This window comes from Mustelus asterias, chromosome 8 (genome assembly GCF_964213995.1).
Source record: "Mustelus asterias chromosome 8, sMusAst1.hap1.1, whole genome shotgun sequence".
NCBI classification, from domain to species: domain Eukaryota; kingdom Metazoa; phylum Chordata; class Chondrichthyes; order Carcharhiniformes; family Triakidae; genus Mustelus; species Mustelus asterias.
Window position 1 is genome coordinate 45347372 of NC_135808.1, and position 27466 is coordinate 45374837.

Sequence of the window (27466 nt, forward strand, 5' to 3'; positions counted from 1 at the left end):
TGCACACTCCCCTCTCCCAATTTACAGCCATTCAGGTATCAATCTGCCACCCTGTTTTTGTTTTCAAGCGAATAACCTCACACTTATCCAAATTATACTGCATCTGCCATTGATTAGCCCACTCACCCAACCTGTCCAGATCATTCTGAAGGATTTCTGCATTCTTATCACAATTCACCCTCCCACCCAACTTGGTATCATCTGCAAACTTTGAGATGTTACATATTGTTCCCTCATCCAAATCATTAATATATATTGTGAATAGCTGGGGTCCCAACACCGATCCCTGTGGCACCCCACTAATTACTGCCTGCCAATTTGAAAAGCACCCTTTAATTCCTACTCTGTTTCCTCTTTGCCAACCAGTTTTCTATCCATCTCAATACACTTCCCCCCCAATCTCATGCGCTTTAATCTTACATGATAATCTCTTGTGCGGGACTTTGTAAAATGCTTTCTGAAAGTCCAAATATCCCACATCTACTTGTTCCCCCTTGTCAACTCTACTCGTTACATCTTCAAAGAATTTCAACAGATTTGTCAAGCACGATTTCCCCTTCATAAATTCATGCTGACTCTGTCTGATCCTGCCACTGCTTTCTAAATGCTCTGCTCTAAAGTCCTTAATATTGGATTTGAGGATTTTCCCCACTACCAATGTTAAGCTTGCTGGTCTATAATTCCCTGCTTTCTCTCTCCCTCCCTGTTTGAATATTGGAGTGACATTGGCTACCCTCCAATCTGCAGGGACTGTTCCAGAGTCTACAGAATCCTGGAAGATGACCACCAATGCATCCATTATTTCTGGAGCCACTTCCTTAAATTCTTTGGATGTAGATTATCAGGTCCCGGGGATTTATCTACCTTAAATGCCATCAATTTTCCCAGCATGATTTCTCTACTAATATTGATCTCCCTCAGTTCTTCCCTCTCACTAAATCTTGCATGCTCCAACATTTCTGGCATTTGATTTGTGTCCTCTTTTGTGAAGACAGAACCGAAGTATGTATTCAGTTGCTCGGCCATTACTTCGTCCCCTATATGGTAGAGCTCAGGAATAGGATGGGTATAATCACAATGTTGGGGTTTACTATAGGCCTCCCAACATCAAGCGGGAGAGAGAGAAACATTTAGGCAGATTTTGGCAAGGTGTAAAAGTAACAGGGTTGTTGTGGTGGATGATTTTAACTTCCCCTATATTGACTGGGACTCGCTTCGTGCTAGGGGCAAGGATGGGGCAGAGTTTGTAAGGAGCATCCAGGAGGGCTTCTTGAAACATTATGTGCAACGAGGGAAGGGGCTGTACTGGACCTGGTATTGGGGAATGAGCCCAGTCAGGTTATCAAGGTATCTCTTTTCAGGCCAGGTGATCAAGGTTTCAGTAGGGGAACAGTTCGGGAACAACGACCACAATTCAGTAAGCTTTAAGGTACTGATGGATAAAAATAAGTGGAGTCCTCAGGTCAAGGTGCTAAATTGGGGGAAGGCTAATTACAACAATATTAGGCAGGAATTGAAGAATGTAGATTTGGGGCAGATGTTTGAAGGCAAATCAACATCTGGCATGTGGGAGGCTGTCAAGTGTAAGTTGATAGGAATTCAGGGCCAGCAAGTTCCCCTAAGTTCATAACAGAAAGGAACAGAATTAGGCCATTCAGTCCATCGAGTCTGTTCAGCCATTCGATCATGGCTGATATGCTCCTCACCCCCATTTTCCTACCTTCTCCCCATAACCCTTCAACCCATTACCAATGAAAAATCTGTCTAACTCCTCAAATTTACTCACTGTCCCAGCATCCACCGCACTTTGGGATAGCGAATTCCACAGATTCACAACCCTTTGAGAGTAATTTCTTCTCAACTCAGTTTTAAATTTGATTCTAAGACGATGACCTCTCGTCCTAGAATGCCCCACAAGAGGAAGCATCCGCTCCACGTCTACTTTATCCATACCTTTTATCATCTTGTACACCTCAATTTGATGTCCCCTAATTTTTCTAAATTCCAGTGTGTCAGCCGAAACTGTTCAATCTCTCTTCTTACGACAAACCCCTCATCTCTGAAATCAATCGAGTCAACCTTCTCTGAACTGCCTCCAATGCCACTACACCTTTCCTCAAAGAAGGGGACCAAAACTGCACAATACTCCAGGTGCGGTCTCACAAATGCCTTGTATGGTTGCAATAATACTTCCTCACCCTTATATTCTATCCCTTTAGCTATAAATGCCAACATTCCATGTGCTTTTTTATCTGCTGTACCTGCATGCTAGTTTTCTGTGATTCATGAACAAGGACACCCAGATCCCTCTGCACCGGAGCACCCTGATGTGTCTCCCCATTTAGATAATAAGTCGCCTTCCCATTTTTCCAACCAAAATGCGTGACCGTACACTTATCCACATTATACTCCATCTGTCACATTTTGCCTCACTCTCCTAATCTATCCATATCCATTTGTAATGTTCTTATTTCCTCATTCCAACTTACTGTACCGTCTTTCTTTTGTGTCATCTGCAAATTTGGTTATAGCGCTTTCTATCCCGTGTATCCAAGTTGTGAAGGATAGGTCTGGCAAGTTTCGGGAACCTTGGATAAAGAACAAAGAACAATACAGCACAGGAACAGGCCCTTCGGCCCTCCAAGCCCGCGCCGCTCCCTGGTCCAAACTAGACCATTCTTTTGTATCCCTCCATTCCCACTCCGTTCATATGGCTGTCTAGATAAGTCTTAAAACGTTCCCAGTGTGTCTGCCTCCACCACCTTGCCTGGCAGTGCATTCCAGGCCCCCACCACCCTCTGTGTAAAATATGTCCGTCTGATATCTGTGTTAAACCTCCCCCCCTTCACCTTGAACCTATGACCCCTCGTGAACGTCACCACCGACCTGGGGAAAAGCTTCCCACCGTTCACCCTATCTATGCCTTTCATAATTTTATACACCTCTATTAAGTCTCCCCTCATCCTCCGTCTTTCCAGGGAGAACAACCCCAGTTTACCCAATCTCTCCTCATAACTAAGCCCCTCCATACCAGGTAACATCCTGGTAAACCTCCTCTGTACTCTCTCCAAAGCCTCCACTTCCTTCTGGTAGTGTGGCGACCAGAACTGGACGCAGTATTCCAGATGCGGCCGAACCAACGTTCTATACATCTGCAACATCAGACCCCAACTTTTATACTCTATGCCCCGTCCTATAAAGGCAAGCATGCCATATGCCTTCTTCACCACCTTCTCCACCTGTGACGTCACTTTCAAGGATCTGTGAACTTGCACACCCAGGTCCCTCTGCGTATCTACACCCTTTATGGTTCTGCCATTTATCATATAGCACCTCCCTACATTATTTCTACCAAAATGCATCACTTCGCATTTATCAGGATTGAACTCCATCTGCCATTTCTTGCCCAAATTTCCAGCCTATCTATATCCTTCTGTAGCTTCTGACAATGCTCCTCACTATCTGCAAGTCCTGCCAATTTTGTGTCGTCCGCAAACTTACTGATCACCCCAGTTACACCTTCTTCCAGATCGTTTATATAAATCACAAACAGCAGAGGTCCCAATACAGAGCCCTGCGGAACACCACTAGTCACAGGCCTCCAGCCGGAAAAAGACCCTTCCACTACCACCCTCTGCCTTCTGTGACCAAGCCAGTTCTCCACCCATCCAGCCACCTCCCCCTTTATCCCATGAGATCCAACCTTTTTCACCAGCCTACCATGAGGGACTTTGTCAAACGCTTTACTAAAGTCCATATAGACGACATCCACGGCCCTTCCCTCATCAACCATTCTGGTCACTTCTTCAAAAAACTCCACCAGGTTAGTGAGGCATGACCTCCATCTCACAAAACCATGCTGACTATCGTTAATGAGTTTATTCCTTTCTAAATGCGCATACATCCTATCTCTAAGAATCTTCTCCAACAACTTCCCCACCACGGACGTCAAGCTCACCGGCCTATAATTACCCGGGTTATCCTTCCTACCCTTCTTAAATAACGGGACCACATTAGCTATCCTCCAATCCTCTGGGACCTCACCTGCGTCCAGTGACGAGACAAAGATTTGCGTCAGAGGCCCAGCGATTTCATCTCTCGTCTCCCTGAGCAGCCTTGGATAGATTCCATCAGGCCCTGGGGATTTGTCAGTCTTTAAATTCTCTAACAAACCTAACACTTCCTCCTTTGTAATGGAGATTTTCTCCATTAACGTGAAACATTGTGAAGAAAGAAGCATTTGTCAAGGCTAGGAGGCTGGGAACACACAAAGCAAGTGTGGAATACAAGGGAAGTCGAAAGAAACTTAAGCCATGAGTCAGGAGGGCTAAAAGGGGTCATGAAAAATCATTGGCAAGCAGGATTAAGAAAAATCCCATGGTTTTTTAATGCATATATAAAGAGAAAGAGGGTACCTGGGGAAAGCATTGGCCCACTCAAGGACAGGGGAGGGAATCTATGCGTGGAGCCAGAGGAAATGGGCAAACTATTAAATGAGTACTTTGCGTCAGTATTCACCAAAGCGAAGGACATGGTGGATGATGAGTCTGGGGAAGGGTGATTAAATAGTTTGCATCATGTTGAGATCAAAAAGGAGGTGGTATTGGGGGTCTTGTAAAACATTAAGGTAGACAAGTCCCCAGTTCCTAATGGGATGTACCCCAAAATACTGAAGAAGGCAAGAGTGGAAATTGCTGGGACCTTGGGGAAAAAACTTTGTATCCTCACTGGCTACAGGGGCGGTCCCAGAGGATTGGGGAATAGCCAATGTTGTTTTGTTTAAGAAGGGTAGCAAGGATAATCCAGGTAATTACAGGCTGGTGAACCTTACATCAGTGGTAGGGAAATTATTGGAGAGGATTCTTCAAGACAGGATTTACTCCCACTTGGAAATAAGTGGACTTATTAGAGGCAACATGGTTTTGTGAAGGGGAGATTGTGTTTCACTAACTTGATCGAGTTTTTAAGAGGGAGTGACAAAGATGATTGAGGGTAGGGCAGTGGATGTTGTCTACATGGACTTCAGTAAGGCCTTTGACAAGGTCCCTCATGGCAGACTGGTACAGAAGGTGAAGTCACATGGGATTAGAGGTGAGCTGGCAAGATGGATGCAGAACTGGCTCAGTTATAGAGACAGGGTAACTGTGGAAAGGCGCATTTCTCTTTGGAGGACTGTGACTAGTGGTGTTCCTCAGAAATCAGTCCTGGGAACTTGGTTGTTTGTAATATATATGCAAACGATTGAGGAAAATTTAAGTGGTTTGATTAGTAAGTTTGTGGCCGACAGATTGCTGGAATTGCAGATAGCAATGAAGACCGTCAAAGGAAACAGTAGAATGTAGATTGGTTGGAGACTTGGGCAGAGAGATGGCTGATGGCGTTTAATCTGGGCAAATGTGATGTAATGCATTTTGGAAGGTCTAATACAGATGGGAAATGTACAGATGTGCAGATCCTTGAGAGTATTGATAGACAAAGGGATCTGAGTGGACAGGTACACAGGTCATTGAAAGTGGCAACGCAGGTGGAGAGGTAGTTAAGAAAGCATATGGCATGCCTGTCTTCATCGGCCGGGGCATTGAGTTTAAAAGTTGGCAAGTCATGTTGCAACTTTATAGAACCTTAGTTAGGCCACACTTGGAATATCGTGTTCAATTCTGGTTGCCACACTACCAGGAGGATGTGGAGGCTTTCGAGAGGATACAGAAAAGATTTACCAGGATGTTGCCTGGTATGGAGGGCATTAGCTATGAGGAGAGGTTGGAGAAACTTGGTTTGTTCTCACTGGAACGACGGAGGTTGAAGGGTGACCTGATAGCAGTCTACAAGATTATGAGGGACATGGACAGAGTGGACAGTCAAGCTTTTTCCCAGGGTGGAAGAATCCATTACGAGTGGACACAGGTTTAAAGTGTGAGGGGCAAGGTTTAAAGGAGATGTATGAGGCAGATTTTTTGACACACAGGGTGGTGGGTGCCTGGTACGCGCTACTGGAGGAGGTAGTGGAAGCAGATACGATAGTGAGTTTTAAGGGGCGTCTTGACAAATACATGAATAGGATGGGAATAGAGGGATAAGGTCCCCAGAAGGGTAGGGGATTTTAGTTCAGACAGGCAGCATGGTCGGTGCAGGCTTGGAGAGCCGAAGGGCCCATTCTTGTGCTGTAATCTTCTTTTTCTTCGTGCTGCACAAGAGGCTGCTGCATAAGATAACGGTGCACAGCATTACGGGTAGCATATTAGAATGGATAGAGAATTGGTTAACACTCAGAAAGCCAAGAATGGGGCTAGATTGGTGTTTTTCTGGTTGGCGATCAGTGTTGGGACCACAATTGTTTAAAATTAACTACATGATTTGGAGTTGGGGACCAAATGCAGTGTGTCCAAGTTCACAGATGAGGTATTGGGGTTCTTGAGAAAGATTAAGGTAGACAAGTCCCCAGGGCCTGATGGGATATACCCCAGAATACTGAGAAAGGCAAGGGAGGAAATTGCTGGGGCCTTGAGAGAAACCTTTGTATCCTCACTGGCTATAGGGGAGGTCACCACAGTAAGAAGTTTAACAACACCAGGTTAAAGTCCAACAGGTTTATTTGGTTATAGGGGAGGTCCCAGAGGATTGGAGAATAGCCAATGTTGTTCCTTTGTTTAAGAAGGGTAGCAAGAATAATTCAGGTAATTACAGGCCGGTGAGCCTTACATCAATGGTAGGGAAATTATTGGAGAGAATTCTTCGAGACAGGTTTATTCCCACTTGGAAATAAGTGGATGTATTAGTGAGAGGCAACACGGTTTTGTGACAGGGAGGTCGTGTCTCAAGAACATGATCATGTTTTTCGAGGAAGTGACGATGATGATTGATGAGGATAGGGCAGTGGATGTTGTCTACGTGGACTTTAGTAAGGCCTTTGACAAGGTCCCTCATGGCAGACTGGTGCAGAAGATACATGGGATCAGAGGTGAGCTGGCAAGGTGGATACAAAACTGGCTCGGTCAAAGAAGACAAAGGGTAGTAATGGAAGGGTGCGTTTCTGAATGGAGGGCTGTGACAAGTGGTGTTCCTCAGGGATCAGTGCTGGGACCGTTGCTGTTTGTAATATATATAAATGATTTGGAGGAAAATGTAACTGGTTTGATTAGTAAGTTTGTGGACGACACAAAGGTTGGTGGATTTGCGGATAGCGATGAGGACCATCAGAGGATACAGCAGGATATAGATCAGTTGGAGACTTGGGCGGAGAGATGGCAGATGGAGTTTAATCCGGACAAATGTGAGGTAATGCATTTTGGAAGGTCTAATACAGATAGGAAATATACAGTAAATGGCAGAACCCTTAGGAGTATTGATAGGCAAAGGGATCTGGGTACACAGGTCACTGAAAGTGGCAATGCAGGTGGAGAAGGTCGTCAAGAAGACATACGGCATGCTTGCCTTCATCGGCCGGGGTATTGAGTTTAAAAATTGGCAAGTCATGTTGTAGCTTTATAGAACCTTAGTTAGGCCACACTTGGAATATAGTGTTCAATTCTGGTCGCCACACTACCAGAAGGATGTGGAGGTTTTGGAGAGGGTACAGAAAAGATTTACCAGGATGTTGCCTGGTATGGAGGGCATTAGCTATGAGGAGAGGTTGGAGAAACTTGGTTTGTTCTCACTGGAACGACGGAGGTTGGGGGGCGACCTGATAGAAGTCTACAAGATTATGAGAGGCATGGACAGAGTGATAGTCAGAAGCTTTTTCCCAGGGTGGAAGAGTCAATTACTAGGGGGCATAGGTTTTAGGTGCGAGGCAGATTCTTTACACCGAGAGTAGTGGGTGTCTGGAACGTGTTGCATGGGGAGGTAGTGGAAGCGGATACGGTAGTGACTTTTAAGGGGTGTCTTGACAAATACATGAATCGGATGGGAATAGAGGGATATGGTCCCCGGAAGGGTAGAGGGTTTTAGTTAAGTCGGGCAGCATGGTTGGTGCAGGCTTGGAGGATCGAAGGGCCTGTTCCTGTGCTGTATTTTTCTTTGTTCTTTCTTTGTTCTTTGTATGACACTAAGATGAGTGGCAGAGCAAAGTGTGCAGAGGATGCTGAAAGTCTGCAAAGGGATATAGTTTAAGCGAGTGGGCAAGGGTCTGGCAGATGCAGTACAATGTTGGTAAATTTGAGGTCATCCATTTTGGTAGGAATAACAGCAAAATTATTAAAATGATAAAAAATTGCAGCATGCTGCTGTGCGGAAGAACCTGGGTTTGCAGGTGCAGCAGGTAATTAAGAAGACAAATGGAATGTTGTCCTTCATTGCAAGAGGAAAGGAGTTTAAAAACAGGGATGCGATGTTGCAGCTGTGTAAGGTGCTGGTGAGGCCACACCTGGAGTATTGTGGACAGTTTTGGTCTCCTGACTTGAGAAATGATATACTGGCACTGGAGGAGGTGCAGAGGAGATTTACTAGGTTATAGAGTCAGAGGTTTACAGCATGGAATCAGGCCCTTCGGCCCAAGTTGTCCATGTCGCCCTTATTTTTTTTAAAACCCCTAAGCTAATCCCAATTGCCCGCATTTGGCCCATATCCCTCTATACCCATCGTATCCATGTAACTATCTAAATGTTTTTTAAAAGATAAAATTGTACCTGCCTCTACTACTACCTCTGGCAGCTTGTTCCAGACACTCACCACCCTCTGTGTGAAAACATTGCCCCTCTGGACACTTTTGTATCCCTCCCCTCTCACCTTAAACCTCTGCCCTCTAGTTTTAGACTCCCCTACCTTTGGGAAAAGATATTGACTATCTACCTTGTCTATGCCCCTCATTATTTTATAGACCTCTATAAGGTCACCCCCCAGCCTCCTACGCTCCAGAGAAAAAGTCCCAGTCTATTCAGTCTCTCCTTATAACTCGATCCATCAAGTCCCGGTAGCATCCTAGTAAATCTTTTCTGCACTCTTTCTAGTTTAATAATATCCTTTCTATAATAGGGTGACCAGAATTGCACACAGTATTCCAAGTGTGGCCTTACCAATGTCTTGTACAACTTCAACAAGACGTCCCAACTCCTGTATTCAATGTTCTGACCGATGAAGCCAAGCATGCCGAATGCCGCCTTCACCACTCTGTCCACCTGTGAGTTCACTTTCAAGGAGCTATGAGCATGTACCCCAAGATCTCTTTGTTCTGTAACTCTCCCCAATGCCCTACCATGAACTGAGTAAGTCCTGCCCTGGTTCAATGTACCAAAATGCATTACCTCGCATTCGTCTAAATTAAAGTCCATCAGCCCACTGGCCCAATTGATCACCATCCCGCTGCAATTGGAGATAACTTTCCTCACTGTCCACCATGCCACCAATCTTGGTGTCATCTGCAATTGCAGGTTGTTTGTGGAGTTGAGAGGATTGGCTTGTGAGGAGAGATGAACAGACTGGGACTATACTCATTGGAATTCAGAAGAATGAGGGGTGATCTGAGAGAAACATATATGATTATGAAGGGAATGAATAAGATAGAAGCAGGGAGGTTGTTTCCCCTGGCGGATGAAACTAGAACTAGGGGGCACAACCTCAAAATAAGGGGGAGCAGATTTAGGACTGAGTTCAGGAAGAATCTCTTCACCCAGAGGGTTGTGAATCTGTGGAATTCCCTGCTCAGTGAAGCAGTTGAGGCTACATCTGTGAATGTTTTTAAGGCAAAGATAGATTTTGAACAGTAAAGGGTTGTGATGAGCGGGTGGGTAAGTGGAGTTGAGTCCCCGAAAAGATCAGTCATGATCTTATTGAATGGCAGAGCAGGCTCGAGGGACCAGATGGCCGACTCCTGCTGTTAGTTCTTATCTTGAGATTAGATGACCAAATGTTTCATAGTGAAAAGCAAAAGGGAGTGGGATGGGTCAAATTTTAAAAAAAGCAAAAGGTGTGAATGTCAGGTTAGCTGCTGGCTAGACACACAGTAAAAGATATAAGAGAAAAATTAGAAAAAAGTCGAACAAGCAAAGAAGCACAAAAGAAAATTGGGATCAGAGCTTATAATCTAAAGGTTTTAAACTCAATGGGTCCGATTAGTCAAAAAAGTCCAGTTTGGAAGATGAGCTGCTGTTCCCTGAGCTTCCATTATTGTGTTTCATTAAATCATTGCAATGGGTCCAAGGCTGAAAGGTCCGAATAGAACTCCCTCTACGCTATCCCATCAAACACTCCCAGGACAGGTACTGTATTCGGCCTCGTGCAATCATATCCTTTCTGTAGTGGGGTGACCAGTACTGTATGCAAGCACCCCCATAGTCTAACCAGGTGTTTGTACTGTTCGAGCATAATCTCCCTGTCTCACCGTCAGCTAATAAAGGAAGGTATTCTTTATGCATTTTTAACCACCTCTACTTGTCCGATACTTTGAGAAATCTGTAGACTGTCCCAAGGTCGCATGACCCTATCTCCCCTAAGCATTTCACAGCATCAGCCCATCAACCATACCATTACTGTCTGCTCTGTCATCAGTGCCACAAGGCAGAAACTTGTCCACATCCCATTTTCCCCTGTCATAGAGTCAGACTCATCGAATGCAAAAAAGGCCCTTCAGTCCATTGAATCTGCACAGAGAATAACTGCCACTAAAGTCATGCTAATCCCATTTTCTATGACTTGTTCCATATCCTTGAATATTATGACATTCCAAGTGCTTTTCCAATAGTTCTTAAAGGTTGTAAGGTTTCCGGCCTCCACTACCTTCCCAGGCAGTGCATTCCAGATTTCCACCACCGCCTGAATGAAAATTCTTTTAGTCAAATCCACTCTGAATCTCCTTGTCCATCACCCGAAAACAATTCCTCCTTGTGATTGATCCCTTAACCAAGGGGAACAGCTGAGTCCTATTCATCCTGTCTCCTCATAATCTTCTACACCCCAATCATAGGAACATAGAAAAACTACAGCACAAAACAGGCACTTCGGCCCCACAAGTTGTGCCGAACATATCCCGACCTTTGGGCCTACCCATAATCCTCCATCCTATTAAGTCCCATGTAATCATCCAGGAGTCTCTTAAAAGACCCTATTGAGTTTGCCTCCACCACCACTGTTGGCAGCCGACTCCACTCGCCCACCACCCTCTGTGTGAAAAACTTCCCCCTAACATTTCCCCTGTACCTACACCCCAGCACCTTAAACCTGTGTCCTCTCGTAGCAGCCATTTCCACCCTGGGAAAAAGCCTCTGAGAGTCCACCCGATCTATGCCTCTCAACATCTTATATACCTCTATTAGGTCTCCTCTCATCCTACGTCTCTCCAAGGAGAAAAGACTGAGCTCCCTCAGCCTATCCTCATAAGGCATGCCACTCAATCCAGGCAACATCCTTGTAAAGCTCCTCTGCACCCTTTCAATCTTTTCCACATCCTTCCTGTAATGAGGCGACCAGAACTGAGCACAGTACTCCAAGTGGGGTCTGACGAGGGTCTTATATAGCTGCATCATTATCCCCGGACTCCTCAACTCAATCCCTCGATTGACAAAGGCCAGCACACCATACGCCTTCTTAACCACCTCCTCCACCTGTGGGGCCGATTTTAGAATCCTATGGACCCGGACCCCAAGGTCCTTCTGATCCTCTACAGTACTAAGAGTCTTTCCCTTTATATTGTACTCCTTCATCCCATTTGACCTGCCAAAATGGACCACGACGCATTTATCTGGGTTGAGGTCCATCTGCCACTTCTCCGCCCAGTCTTGCATCCTATCTATGTCCCTCTGTAACTTCTGACATCCCTCCAGACTATCCACAACCCCACTAACCTTCGTGTCGTCGGCAAACTTACCAACCCATCCCTCCACTTCCTCATCCAGGTCATTTATGAAAATGACAAACAGCCAGGATCCCAAACAGATCCCTGGGGCACACCACTGGTGACCGTCCTCCATTTAGAAAAAGGCCCATCTATACCCACTGTCTGCCTCCTTTGGGCAGGCTAGTTCTGGATCCACAGGGCAGCAGCCCCTTGGATCCCATGCCCTCTCACTTTTTCTAGAAGCCTTGCATGGGGGACCTTATCGAACGCCTTGCTAAAATCCATATAAACCACATCTACCGCTTTCCCTTCGTCAATGTGTTTAGTCCCATTTTCGAAGAACTCCACCAGGCTCGTAAGGCACGATCTGCCTTTGACAAAGCCATGCTGAGTATTCTTGAGCATACTAAATCTCTCTAAATGCTCATAAATCTTGTCCCTCAGGATCTTCGCCATCAGCTTACCAACCACTGAGGTTAGACTCACTGGTCGGTAATTTCCTGGGCTATCCCTATTCCCCTTCTTGAAAATAGGAACCACATCCGCAATCCTCCAATCCTCCCCCGTCTCCATCGACGACGCAAAGATCATCGCCAGAGGCTCTGCAATCTCTTCCCTCGTCTCCCACAGTAACATGGGGTACATCCCATCCGGACCTGGCGACTTATCTATCTTGATGCCATTCAAAGATTCCAGCACAACCTCTTTGTTAAATTCCACAGACTCAATCTTTTCAGTCCACAGCAATCCTGCAGTACATCCACCCAGGTCCTTCTCCTCTGTGAAAACCGAGGCAAAATACTCATTAAGCACCTCTGCCATTTCTACTGGTTCCGTACAGATTTTCCCACCTTCACCTTTTATAGGCCCTATTCCTTCACGTCTCATCCTTTTACTCTTCACATATTTATAGAACGCCTTAGGGTTTTCCTTAATCCTACCTGCCAAGGCCTTCTCGTGACCCCTTCTGGCTCTCCTAATTTCCTTCTTTAGTCCCTTCCTACAAGCCGTATACTCATCTAGATCACTATGTTTGCCAAGCTCTCTGAACCTTTTGTACACTTTCCTTTTCTTCTCGACTAGGTCCCGCACAGCTTTCGTGCACCACGGTTCCTTTAACTGACCAACTCCTCCCCGTCTGCTCGGAACATTGTCCTGCAGAACTCTAGACAGACATTCCTTGGAAAACTGCCACCTCTCTTCAGTACATTTCCTTGAGAATACCTCCTTCCAATTTACTCCTAATTTGCTGCCTTATTGAACAAAGAACAATACAGCACAGGAACAGGCCCTTCGGCCCTCCAAGCCCGCGCCGCTCCCTGGTCCAAACTAGACCATTCTTTTGTATCCCTCCATTCCCACTCCATTTATGTGGCTATCTAGATAAGTCTTAAACGTTCCCAGTGTGTCCGCCTCCACCACCTTGCCCGGCAACGCATTCCAGGCCCCCACCACCCTGTGTGTAAAATATGTCCTTCTGATATCCGTGTTAAACCCCCCCCCCCGAACGTCACCACCGACCTGGGAAAAAGCTTCTCACCGTTCACCCTATCTATGCCTTTCATAGAAATCATAGAAACCCTACAGTGCAGAAGGAGGCCATTCGGCCCATCGAGTCTGCACCGACCACAATCCCACCCAGGCCCTACTCCCACATATTAACCCGCTAATCCCGCTAACCTCCGCATCTATGGACTCTAAGGGGCAATTTTTAACCTGGCCAATCAACCTAACCCGCACATCTTTGGACTGTGGGAGGAAACCGGAGCACCCGGAGGAAACCCACGCAGACACGAGGAGAATGTGCAAACTCCACACAGACAGTGACCCGAGCCGGGAATCGAACCCAGGACCCTGGAGCTGTGAAGCAGCAGTGCTAACCACTTTGCTACCGTGCCGCCCTACCGTCATAATTTTATACACCTCTATTAGATCACCCCTCATCCTCCGTCTTTCCAGTGAGAACAACCCCAGTTTACCCAATCTCTCCTCATAACTAAGCCCTTCCATACCAGGCAACATCCTGGTAAACCTCCTCTGCACTCTCTCTAAAGCCTCCTTGTCCTTCCGGTAGTGTGGCGACCAGAACTGGGCGCAGTATTCCAAATGCGGCCAAACCAACGTTCTATACAACTGCAACATCAGACCCCAACTTTTATACTCTATCCCCCGTCCTATAAAGGCAAGCATGCCATATGCCTTCTTCACTACCTTCTCCACCTGAGACGTCACCTTCAAGGATCTGTGGACTTGCACACCCAGGTCCCTCTGCATATCTACACCCTTTATGGTTCTGCCATTTATCGTATAGCTCCCCCCTACGTTATTTCTACCAAAATGCATCACTTCGCATTTATCTGGCTTGAACTCCATCTGCCATTTCTTATGTCTTCATATTTCCCCTTACTCCATATAAACGCTTTCCTAGTTTGCCTGATACTCTCTTTTTCCAATGCAAGCATAAAGGAGATAGAGTTATGATCGCTATCCCCAAGATGCTCTCCCACTGAGAGATCTGACACCTGTCCAGGTTCATTGGTCAGTATCAGATCAGGTACAGCCTCTCCTCTTGTAGGCTTGTCCACATGCTGTGTCAGGAAACCCTCCTGAACACACCTAACAAACTCTTCCCCATCTAATCCCCTTACCCGAGGGACAATCCAATCAATCTATGTTTGGGAAATTAAAGTCTCCCATCACAACAACTCTGCTATTACTGCATCTCTCCAGGATCTGTTTCCCTATCTGCACCTCCACCTTCCTGTTACTATTGGGCGGCCTACAGAAAACTCCCAGCAAAGTGATCGAGTCCTTCCCACTCCGAACTTCCACTCACAGAGACTCTGTAGACAATCCCTCCACAGCATACACCTTCTCTACAGCTGCGACACTATCCCTGATCAGCAGTGCCACTCCACCGCCTCTCTTGCCTCCCTCCCTGTCCTTCCTGAAACATCTGAATCCTGGCACCTGGAGTATCCAGTCCTGTCCCTGAGACATCCAAGTCTCCGTAATGGCCACCACATCACACTTCCAGGCATCGATCCACGCTCTGAGCTCATCCCCTTTATTCACTATACTCCTGGCATTAAAGTAAACACATCTCGATCCTTTGGTCTGAGCTCTCCCCATCTCTATCCCCCGTCCATCCTCCCTCTTGCACTGTCTATAACCCTTCTCTGTTTGCAAGCTAACTTCCTCACTCCCAGTCACCTCATCTCGATCCCCTCCCACCAACCTATCTAGTTTAAACTCTCCCCAGTAGCCTTAGCCAACCTTTCCGCCAGGATATTGGTCCCTCTGGGATTCAAGTGCCACCCGTTTTGTGTGTACAGGTCACACCTGCCCCTAAAGAGGTTCCAATGATCCAGGAACCTGAATCCCTGCCCCCTGCACCAGTCCCTCAGCCACACATTCATCCTCCACCTCACTCCATTCCTGCCCTCACCTTCCCGTGGCACAGGCAGCAATCCTGAGATTACTACCTTTGCTTTTTTCCTCCTCGGCTGTCTCCCTAATTCCCTATACTCTCTTTTCATGACCCCTTCCCCCTTCCTTCCCACATCAGCGGTACCAATTTGTACCGCTACCTCTGGCTCCTCTCCCTCCCACCTCAGGATTTCTTGGAGTCGACCAGCGACATCCTGGATCCCGGCCCCAGGGAGGCAGACCACCATCCGAGACTCCTGCCTGCCTCCGCAAAAACGCCTGTCCGACCCCCTTACTGTCGAGTCCCCGATTAACACTGCCTTCCTCCTCTTTTTCTTAGCCCTCTGAGTTACAGGGCCGGACTCCACTCCAGAGACACGGCCACTGCTGCTTCCCCCAGGCGGGCTGTCCCCCCCAGCTGTACTCATGTCCGCCCTCTGCCTTCTTTCTCTAAAGAAAACAATCCAGGCCTATCTGGCCTGTCCTAATGGCTCAAATGCTCCATCAAAGGCAAGTTCCTGGTGAAACTCCCCTGTATTCCCTCTGGTGCAATCACTTCCTTCCTATCACGCGGTGACCAAAACTGCACACAGTAATCCAGATGTAGCCAAATCAATGCTCTGTACAACTCCAACCCCAAGATTCATCTGTTCCTCCAAGCTTTTCAGTGTCCTGCCGTTCATTAAACATTAATTTGTCTGTGTACTTATTCCAAAGTGCATCATCTCACAATTATCAGGCTTAAATACCATCTGCTACTGCTCTGCCCATCTGACCAAACTATCTATATCTTCCTGTAACCTACGACCATCCTTTTCACGATTAACCACCCTACCAATCTTCGTGTCGTCTGCAAACTTGCTTAACATTCTCCCCACGTTTCCATCTATATCATTTATGTATATAATAAACAATAAGGGTCCCTGTGGGTGGCACAGTGGTATAGCAGTTAGCATTGCTGCTTCACAGCGCCAGGGACCCAGGTTCAGTTCCGGCCTTGAGTCACTGTCTGTGCGAACAACTTTGTGTGAACAACTCCCCGTGTCTGCGTGGATTTCCTCCGAGTGCTCCGGTTTCCTCCCACAGTCCAAAGATGTGCGGGTTAGGTTGGCCATGCCAAATTGCCCCATAGTGTCGGGGTTAGCCGGATAAATAAGTGGAGTTATGGGGATGGGGTCTGGGTGGGGTTGTGGTTGGTGCAGACTCGTTGAGCATTAGAGATTCTATGATTCAGTATTGATCCTTGTGGTACACCGCTGGACACCGGCCTCCAGTCACTAAAACAGCCTTCTGTTGCCACTATTGTTGTCCTATTACTAAGCCAGTTTCTGGTCCATCTTGCCAAGTTTCCCTGAATTCCATGTGTTTCATCTTCCTCAGTCTTGGGGGAGGCAGTGGCGTAGTGTTGTAATTACTGGACGAGTAATCCAGAGATCCAGGGTCACGATGACCATGAAACCATTGTCAATTGTCGTAAAAACCCACCTGGTTCACTAATGTCCTTTAGGGAAGGAAATCTGTCATCCTTACTTGGTCTGGCCGTGGGGATGGGCAACCAGTTCTGGCCCGAGCGTACAACGCCACACCACATAAACAAATAAAAGAAAAGCAGTCTTCTATGTGGGACCTTGTCAGAGGCTTTGCTAAAATCCATATAAACTACATCGACTGAACTTGCCTCATCCAACATTTGATCGTGTTTTCGAAAAATTCTGACATTAATTCGATGTGACTTCTTTCTGACAAAGCCATGCCGACTATCCCTAATTAACCCATGCTTTTCCAAGTAGAGATTCATTCTTTTCTTCAGAATTTTCTCTACTAATTTCCCTATCACTGACATCAGACTCACTGATTTGTAATTTCCTGCTGCATCTCTACCACTCTTCTTGAAAAGTGAGGCCACATTAGCTGTCCTGCATTCCTCTGGCACTTCCCCCATGATGTGGAGATGCCGGCGTTGGACTGGGGTAAGCACAGTAAGAAGTCTCACAACACCAGGTTCAAGTCCAACAGGTTTATTTGGTAGCACAAGCTTTCGGAGCACTGCCTGGCTTACCTGCTGAAGGGGCGGTGCTCCAAAAGCTTGTGCGACCAAATAAACCTGTTGGACTTTAACCTGGTGTTGTGAGACTTCCTATTGTACTTCCCCCATGGCCAGAGACAAATTAAAATTTTGTGTCAGAGCCCCTGCAATTTCCTATGGCAGTTGGGTTTATATCTGTAAAAAAGGTCTGTGTGGAAAGGAGTCATTTGGATAGCTCAAGCATATCCTGTGTTTTATTATTTAATCATTTATTATTTAATCAGGGATAGTCAGCATGGCTTTGAGTGGAAAATCATGTCTCTCAAATTTGATTGAGTTTTTTGAAGGGGTAACCAAGAAGGTAGAGTCAGAGGTTTACAGCGTGGAAATAGGCCCTTTATGCTTTTTAACAGACAAAATTGTACCTGCCTCTATCATCTCTGGCAGCTTATTCCAGACACTCACCACAGTGTGTGTGAGAAAATTGCCCCTCTGGACCCTGTTGTATCTCTCCCCCTCACCTTAAACCTCACTTCTAGTTTTAGACTTCCCTACTGTTGGGAAAAGATGTTGACTATCTCCTTTATCTATTCCCCTCATTATCTTATAGACCTCTAAGGTCACCCCTAAGCCTCCTACGCTAGATGATGGCAGTGTAGTTGATATTGTCTACCTGGACTTTATAGCAAGGCCTTTGACAAGGTACCGCATGGTAGGTTGTTGCATAAGATTAAATCTCACGGGATCCAGGGTGAGGTAGCTAAATGGATACAAAATTGGTTTGATGACGGAAGCCAGAGGGTGGTTGTAGAGGGTTGTTTTTCAAACTGGAGGCCTGTGACCAGCAGTGTGCCTCAGGGATCAGTGCTGGGTCCACTGTTGTTTGTCATTTATATTAATGATTTGGATGAGAATATAGGAGGCATGGTTAGTAAGTTTGCAGATGACAGCAAGATTGGTGGCATAGTGGACAGTGAAGAAGGTCATCTCGGATTGCAACGGGATCTTGATCAATTGGGCTAGTGGGCTGACGAATGGCAGATGGAGTTTAATTTAGATAAATGCAAGGCGATGCATTTTAGTAAATTGAACCAGGGCAGGACTTACTCAGTTAATGGTAGGGCGTTGGGGAGAGTTACAGAACAGAGATGTAGGGGTACATGTTCATAGCTCCTTGAAAGTGGAGTCACAGGTGGACAGAGTAGTGAAGAAGATATTCAGCATACTTAGTTTCATTGGTCAGAACATTGAATACAGGAGTTGGGATGTCTTGTTGAAGTTGTACAAGACATTGGTAGGGCCACACTTGGAATACTGTGAACAGTTCTGGTCACCCTATTACAGAAAGGATATTATTAAACTCGAAAGAGTGCAGAAAAGATTTACGAGGATGCTACTGGGACTTGATGGTTTGAGTTATAAGGAGAGGCCTGATAGACTGGGACTTTTTTCTCTGGAGCGTAGAAGGCTAAGAGGTGATCTTCTAGAGGTCTGGAAAATAATGAGGGGCATAGATCAGCTCGGTAGGGAAGTCTAAAACTAGAGGGCATAGGTTTAAGGGGAGAGATACAAAAGTGTCCAGAGAGGTAGTTTTTTCACATAGAGGGTGGTGACTGTCTGGAACAAGCTGCCAGAGGTAGTAGTAGAGGGGGTACAATGTTGTCTTTTAAAAAGCATTTAGACAATTACATGAGTAAGATGGGTATCCAGGGGTATGGGCCAAATGCGGGCAATTGGGACTAGCTTCGGGATTTTAAAAAAAGGACGGCATGGACAAATTGGGCCGAAGGGCCTGTTTCCATGCTGTAGACCTCTATGACTCATTGCAACTCCATGTCTAAGAGTCCTTGTATTACCATGAAAGGTCGAAAACAGAAGAAAGAATTCGCACAAGTATTTGAATTTTGTCCTTGTGGCCTTGGCTGGATTACAAAGGGTACAGGTTACGTTACTCTGCAGAGTTCTGGTTCTCTCTTATCAGGAGTAACCATGATGTCGAGATGCTGGTGCTGGTCTGGGATGGACAAGATGAGAGGTCACATAACACCAGTTTATAGTCTAACAAGTTTATTTGAAATCACAAGCTTTTGGAGCGCTGCTCCTTCGTCAAGTGAAGTGGAGAGAGGCACACAGGTATTGAATATGTAAGCAGAGTGACGATAGCCTGACACTCAGGTAATCAAGAATATCAACGGATAAGTACAAAAAGTGTAATGCAGTGGAGGCCAGCTGAATACCAAGTCTTTCCAGCTGCTAACAAGTGCAAGCAGTTATGATTACTGTGGGAAGGGGAGGTGGAAGTTGAAAATGCTGGTTATGAACTCTTTGTGCTGAGTCATCTCAGTGCATGATGTTCTGTTTACAAATATTTCATTGTCTGTTCAACATTTTATAGAGGATGTCAACCTGTGGGCCTTTATGGAGGCTGTTCAACTCTCGTGAGATAACTATCTGGAAGGAATTGTTATCTCGAGTAATTGTTTAGAATAAAATTAGCTGCCTGGCATTCAGCTTTCTCAACGAGGGGGAATGTTTTTAACGATACGTGTCCCAGGCTACTATGCCATACTCCTCGTTGGTCTAACTGGATCGGGAGAAACCATCTTTTGTAAGAGAGTCCAGACAAATGGTCATGACATGAAAATTAACTCAGCTGTTCTGTGGACGTATCAGGAAACACTCATTCACAAAAAGGTACAGGATATCTGGAACACTCTCGCCCTAACTGCGGGCAGCATGGTGGCACAGTGGTTAGCACTGCTGCCTCACAGCACCAGGGTTCTGGGTTCAATTCCCGACTTGGGTCAATGTATGCATGGAGTCGGCTCTTTATCACCGTGTCTGTTTCCTCCGGGTGCTCCAGTTTCCTCCCACAGTCTGAAAGACGTGCTGGTTAGGTGGACTGACCAAGTTAAATTCTCCTTCAGTGTACCCGAACAGGTACTGGAGTGTGGCAACTAGGGGATTTTCACATTCATTGCAGTGTTAATGTAAGTTGACTTGTGACACACACTTTTTAAAAAAAACTTAAACTCCTGTGAATGATGGCGTTAATTGGAGTTTCCAAGACTAAAATAGGAAGGTTTTTCTTGGACAAAGATATCGAGGGATCATGGAGCAAAGGCAAAAAGCTGAAGCTGAACTACATGTAGGTCTGCCATGATTTAACTGCAGTTACCAGAAGCTGAATAGCTTCTGTTCCAGGGATGTGTCTGATGCAGTCATCCAGACTGAACGTTAGCTCTATTCTCTCTCAATAGATGCTGTCAGACCTGCTGAGATTTTACAACATTTTCTGTTTTGATCTCAGATTCCAGCATCCACAGTAATTTCCTTTTTTATCTGTGTGTTAGATAGCTGTTGATCTGCGACATTGTTTGAGGTTTAATTTATTAGTGTCACAAGTAGGCTTACATTAACACTGCAATGAAGTTATTGTGAAAATTCCCTCGTCGCCACACTCCAGCACCTGTTCAGGTACACTGAGGGAGAATTTAGTATGGCCAATGCACCTAACCAGCATGTCTTTCGGACTGTGGGAGAAAACCGGAACACCTGGAAGAAACACGCAGACATGGGGAGAAAATGCAGACTCCGCACAGACAGTGACCCAAGCTGGGAATTGAACCCGGGTCCCTGGCACTGTGAGGCAGCAATGCTAACCACTGTGCCACCGTGCTGCACAGAACAGGCCCTTCGGCCCACGATGTTGTGCCGAGCTTTATCTGAAACCAAGATCAAGCTATCCCACTCCCTCTCATCCTGGTGTACTCCATGTGCCTATCCAATAACCGCTTAAATGATCCTAAAGTGTCTGACTCCACTATCACTTAAAGTAAGAAACTGTAAATTGTGTGTTTTGTTGGTTTGATTGCAGCTGTATCAGCTGGAGCAGTTACCACAAGAACCTGCTGGCAAGTAGTGACTATGAAGGTACAGTCATTCTGTGGGATGGATTCACAGGGCAGAGATCAAAAGTCTACCAGGTACAGTCACTTCTACAAAATTTGGACAGGAGTTTCCCAGGGCCATTTCAACATAACTCAAGTGGCTGAGCACATTAACATGGCATCACGCTCACAAACTTTTCAGCGGACTCATCGATATTAACTCAGCATCATTGATACGATGGGGAGAATGGGTACCGTAGCGTGACTGGTTAGTTATTGATCCCATTTGGCGGAGAATCTCATCCACTTTGACAGTGAGACATTCACTAAATTGAAAGAACATAGAACATAGAACAGTACAGCACAGAACAGGCCCTTTGGCCTACGATGTTGTGCCGAGCTTTATCTGAAACCAAAATCAAGCTATCCCACTCCCTATCATCCTGGTATGCTCCATGTGCCTATCCAATAACCGCTTAAATGTTCCTAAAGTGTCTGACTCCACTATCACTGCAGGCAGTCCATTCCACACCCCAACCACTCTGAGTAAAGAACCTACCTCTGATATCCTTCCTATATCTCCCACCACGAACCCTATAGTTATGCCCCCTTGTAATAGCTCCATCCACCCGAGGAAATAGTCTTTGAACGTTCACTCTATCCATAGAAACCATAGAAACCCTACAGTGCAGAAGGAGGCCATTCGGCCCATCGAGTCTGCACCGACCCCTTCATCATTTTATAAACCTCTATTAAGTCTCCCCTCAGCCTCCTCCGCTCCAGAAAGAACAGCCCTAGCTCCCTCAACCTTTCCTCATAAGACCTACCCTCCAAACCAGGCAGCATCCTGGTAAATCTCCTCTGCACTCTTTCCAGCGCTTCCACATCCTTCTCATAGCGAGGTGACCAGAACTGCACACAATATTCCAAATGTGATCTCACCAAGGTCCTGTACAGTTGCAGCATAACCCCACGGCTCTTAAACCCCAACCCCCTGTTAATAAAAGCTAACACACTATAGGCCTTCTTCACAGCTCTATCCACTTGAGTGGCAACCTTTAGAGATCTGTGGATATGGACCCCAAGATCTCTCTCTTCCTCCACAGCTTCAGAACCCTACCTTTGACCCTGTAATCCACATTTAAATTAGTCCTACCAAAATGAATCACCTCACATTTATCAGGGTTAAACTCCATTTGCCATTTTTCAGCCCAGCTTTGCATCCTATCTATGTCTCTTTGCAGCCTACAACAGCCCTCCACCTCATCCACTACTCCACCAATCTTGGTGTCATCAGCAAATTTACTGATCCACCCTTCAGCCCCCTCCTCTAAGTCATTAATAAAAATCACAAAGAGCAGAGGACCAAGCCCTGATCCCTGTGGCACTCCGCTAGCAACCTGCCTCCAATCCGAAAATTTTCCATCCACCACCACCCTCTGTCTTCGATCAGACAGCCAGTTACCTATCCAATCGGCCAACTTTCCCTCTATCCCACACCTCCTCACTTTCATCATAAGCCGACCATGGGGGACCTGATCAAACGCCTTACTAAAATCCATGTATATGACATCAACTGCCCTACCTTCATCAACACACTTAGTTACCTCCTCAAAAAATTCAATCAAATTTGTGAGGCACGACTTGCCCTTCACGAATCCGTGCTGACTATCCCGGATTAATCCGCATCTTTCTAAATGGTCGTAAATCCCATCCCGAAGGACCTTTTCCATCAATTTACCAACCACCGAAGTAAGACTAACCGGTCTATAATTACCAGGGTCATTTCTATTCCCTTTCTTAAACAGAGGAACAACATTCGCCACTCTCCAGTCCTCTGGCACCATCCCCGTGGACAGCGAGGACCCAAAGATCTGCAATCTCATCCCTTGCCTCCCAAAGAATCCTAGGATATATTTCATCAGGCCCAGGGGACTTATCGACCTTCAGTTTATTCAAAACTGCCAGGACATCCTCCCTCCGAACATCTATTTCCTCCAGCCTATTAGCCTGTAACACCTTCTCTTCCTCAAAAACATGGCCCCTCTCCTTGGTGAACACTGAAGAAAAGTATTCATTCATCACCTCGCCTATCTCCACTGACTCCATACACAAGTTCCCACTACTGTCCTTAACCGGCCCTAACCTCACCCTGGTCATTCTTTTCTTCCTCACATAAGAATAAAAAGCCTTGGGGTTTTCCTTGATCCGACCCGCCAAGGACTTCTCATGTCCCCTCCGAGCTCTCCTCAGCCCCTTTTTCAGCTCATTCCTTGCTAACTTGTAACCCTCAATCGAGCCATCTGAACCTTGTTTCCTCATCCCTACATAAGCTTCCCTCTTCCTTTTCACAAGACATTCCACCTCTTTCGTGAACCATGGTTCCCTCACTCGGCCATTTCCTCCCTGCCTGACAGGGACATACCTATCAAGGACACCCAGTATTTGTTCCTTGAAAAAGTTCCACTTTTCATTCGTTCCTTTCCCTGACAGTTTCTGTTCCCAACTTATGCCCCCTAATTCTTGCCTAATCGCATCATAATTACCTCTCCCCCAATTGTAAACCTTGCCCTGCCGTACGGCCCTATCCCTCTCCATTGCAATAACAAAAGACACCGAATTGTGGTCACTATCTCCAAAGTGCTCTCCCACAACCAAATCTAACACTTGGTCCGGTTCATTTCCCAGTACCAAATCCAATGTGGCCTCACCTCTTGTCGGCCTATCCACATATTGTGTCAGGAAACCCTCCTGCACACACTGCACAAAAACTGCCCCATCCGAACTATTTGACCTACAAAGGTTCCAATCAATATTTGGAAAGTTCAAGTCCCCCATGACAAGTACCCTGTGACCCCCACACATATCCATAATCTGCTTAGCAATTTCTTCCTCCACATCTCTATTACTATTTGGGGGCCTATAGTAAACTCCTAACAACGTGACCGCTCCTTTTCTATTTCTAACCTCAGCCCATATTACCTCAGTGTGCAGATCCCCCTCAAAGTGCCTTTCCGCAGCCGTTAAACTATCCTTGATTACCAATGCTACTCCTCCACCTCTTTTACCAGCTTCCCTACACTTAGTGAAACATCTAACGCCAGAACAATGAAAGTAGGAATCATTTTAACAGAATGAGTTGCATTTTGAAGTTTGCCTCTGTAAACGTAGTCAAAAGAGGCTGATCCTGATGTCAAACTATAATAATGGCCCAATTTACCTACAGTGCCGAAGGAGGCCATTTGGCCCATCGAGCCTGCCCCACCCTCCAACAGAACATGTTACCCAGGCACTATCCCCGTAACCCAACTATTTACCCCTCTAATCACCTTAACCGAACATCTGCTGTTACAAACACAGCCCATCTCCTTCAGCCAGACAAAGCCCGTCTCCATCTCATTCACCCACAGGCTCCTTAACCCTTAGGTGACCTGGCCAATCAGAATCAACTTGCCAAGCAATCCTATCCTGTAGTAGAAATGGTGACTGTTTGAAATGTGATATTCTGCTGTTTGTCCTGAGCAGTGTGAAAGGAAGAGCTTCAGTAACATGTCTCACTTTTCAGCAATACAGTAGTAATTACTTTCAGATCTCACATTCCCCACTATTTGTATGTTCTAATGTCTTCAACTGTGAAGACAGACACTGAGTAATTATTTAATGTCTCTGTCGTTCCCTGTGTTATGATTCCTTCTGTTTTTTTGTCTTCAAGGGGACTAGAGTCATTGAGGTTTACAGCATGGAAACAGGCTCTTCGGCCCAACTTGTCCATGCCACCCAGTTTTTACCACTAAGCTGGTCCCAATTGCCCCTGTTCTACTTTTACTTCCACTAGGGGTGGCACAGTGGTTAGCACTGCAGCCTCACAGCGCCAGGGACCTGGGTTCGATTCCTGACTTGGGTCTCTGTCTGTGTGAAGCCTGCACGTTCTCCCCACTGTCTGCTTGGGTTTCCTCCGGGTGCTCTGGTTTCTCCCTCACAATCTGAAAAATGTGGTCAGGTGAACTGGCCATGCTAAATTCTCCCTCAGTGTACTAGAACGAGCGCCGGAGTGTGGTGACTGGGGGATTTTCACAGTAACTTCATTGCAGTGTTAATGTAAGCCTACTTGTAACTAATAAATAAATTAAAAATAAACTTTTTCTTATCTACGTCATGCAGTTCTTGAACTTGTCTTTATTTTTCGGTATTTCCTCCTGCTCTATTTTCTGTGTTTCTCAGTTGCTTGGCGATCCTTTTTACCAATATTTTAACCCTCCTCCTCATGGTTTGACAACATAAATCTGTTTGTATCTTTAACTTGTCTTATGAACCAAAGTTGTACCCCATTGTTCCGGTGGGGTTTTACATTTATTGAGGGAATGTTTGTTGATAATTTTGAATTATTCTCATGTTTGCCATTGTTTATCTACCGGCATATCCTTTGGTCGAATTTCGTAATCTTGAACAAAGAACAGTACAGCACAAGAACAGGACATTCAGCCCACCAAGTCTGTGCTGACAGAGATGCCTCTCTAATCTAATATTTTCTTGCCTCTGTGGTCCATATCTCTCTATTCCCTGCCTATTCATGTATCTATCCAGATGTCTCTGGAATGTTGTGATAGAATCTGTTTCCACCACCTCTTCCGGCAGCACGTTCCACGCATTCGCCACCCCCTGTGTGAAAAACTTGTCCTGAACCAACTCATTCATTCATACCTCTGGAGTTGGCTTCCTTTAATTTAAATCGTTTCATGTTTAACCACTTAACACTCAAACTTAAAAAGAAGAAAAATCTCTTCCACACAGGACCCTTTCTATGAGTGGTTAGCACTGCGTTCAATTCCAGCCTCAGGTCACTGTGGAGTTTGCACGTTCTCCCCGTGTCTACGTGGGTTTCCTCCCACACCAAAGATGTGAGGGTTAGATGGATGGGCCATGCTAAATTGACCCTAGTGTCAGGGATTAGCATGGTAAATATGTGGGGTTATGGGAAAAGGGTCTGGGTGGGATTGCGGTTTGTGCAGATTCGATTGGCCGAATGGCCGCCTTCTGCACGCTAGGGATTCCAGGAATCCTGTTTCATTACAAAACATGTTGGCTCTTCAACATTTGGTTTCGGAAAACCTTGATGCTTTCAATTAACTCATCCTCCAATTTGGTTTTGTGAAGACCGATTGATGTTGCATCACTGGTTACATGTTTGACAAACTCTGACTTATACCTGTCCAATTTGATAACTACTATTTGGAGGTCGTCTTAGAATCATACAGCACAGGAAAGGCCCATCGTGCCTGCACCAATAATAACTCCCAATAAACAAAGAACGAACAAAGCACAGGACAGCATGGGAACAGTCCTTTCAGCCCTCCGAGCCGGCGCCGACCACATTTACCTACCTAAACCAACCGCTAAAATCTCTCTTTACCCTGTTTGTTCATATGCCTATTAAGTTAAGTCTTAAATGTGGATAACATAACTGCCTCAACCACCTTACTTGGCAGTGCATTCCAGGCCCCCACCACCCTCTGTGTAAAAAAAAAAACTTCCCCCGCACATCTCCACTAATCTTTTACCCCCTTGAACTTGTGCTCCCTTGTAATTGTCACTTCTGCCCTGGGGAAAAGCTTCCAACTGTTCACCCTATCTATATATCTCGTTATTTTATAGACTTCTATCAGGTCACCCCTCAGCCTCCTCCTTTTCAGGGAGAACAATCCCAGTTTATTCAATCTCTCCTCGTAGCTCCTACTTTCCATACCAGGCAACATCCTGGTAAACCTTTCCTGAACTCGCTCCAAAGCCTCCACGTCCTGGTAGTGTGGTGACCAGAATTGGACACAGTATTCCAAATGTGGCCTAACCAATGTTTTATACAGCTGTAACATCATTTTATACTCGATGCCCCGTCCGATGAAGGCAAGCATGCCGTATGCTTACTTCACTACCTTTTCCACTTGTGCTGCCACTTTTAAGGATCTGTGGACCTGTACTCCCAGATCTCTGTCTATGCTTCTAATTGTTCTGCCATTTATTTTATAGCTCCCACCTGAACTGGATCTACCAAAATGTATCACCTCGTATTTGTCTGGATTAAATTCCATCTGCCATTTCTCCGCCCAATTTTCCAGTTTATCTGTATCCTGCTGTATTCTCGGACAATCATCTTCACTATCCACAACTCCGCCAATCTTAGTATCATTTGCAAACATGCTAATCAGACCAACTATATATATATATATATATATATATACACACACAAACAGCAGAGGTCCCAGCACTGATCCCTGCGGAACACCACTAGTTAGACTTCCATTCAAAAAAACACCCTTCCATCGCTACCCTCTCTTTTATGGTCAAGCCAGTTCTGAA

At 45.8% G+C, this 27466-nt stretch overlaps 1 protein-coding gene across 2 annotated transcripts in view; it reads left to right on the forward strand.

Annotated features, from left to right (window-relative positions):
* cop1 (COP1 E3 ubiquitin ligase) overlaps nucleotides 1-27466 on the forward strand; it is a 304266-nt gene that overhangs the window by 178423 nt on the left and 98377 nt on the right. For both annotated transcript variants that reach the window (XM_078217921.1, XM_078217922.1), the window contains exon 12: nucleotides 21100-21208. In XM_078217921.1, coding sequence (XP_078074047.1) covers nucleotides 21100-21208 — 109 coding nt within the window. The remainder of the gene's footprint in view (nucleotides 1-21099; nucleotides 21209-27466) is intronic.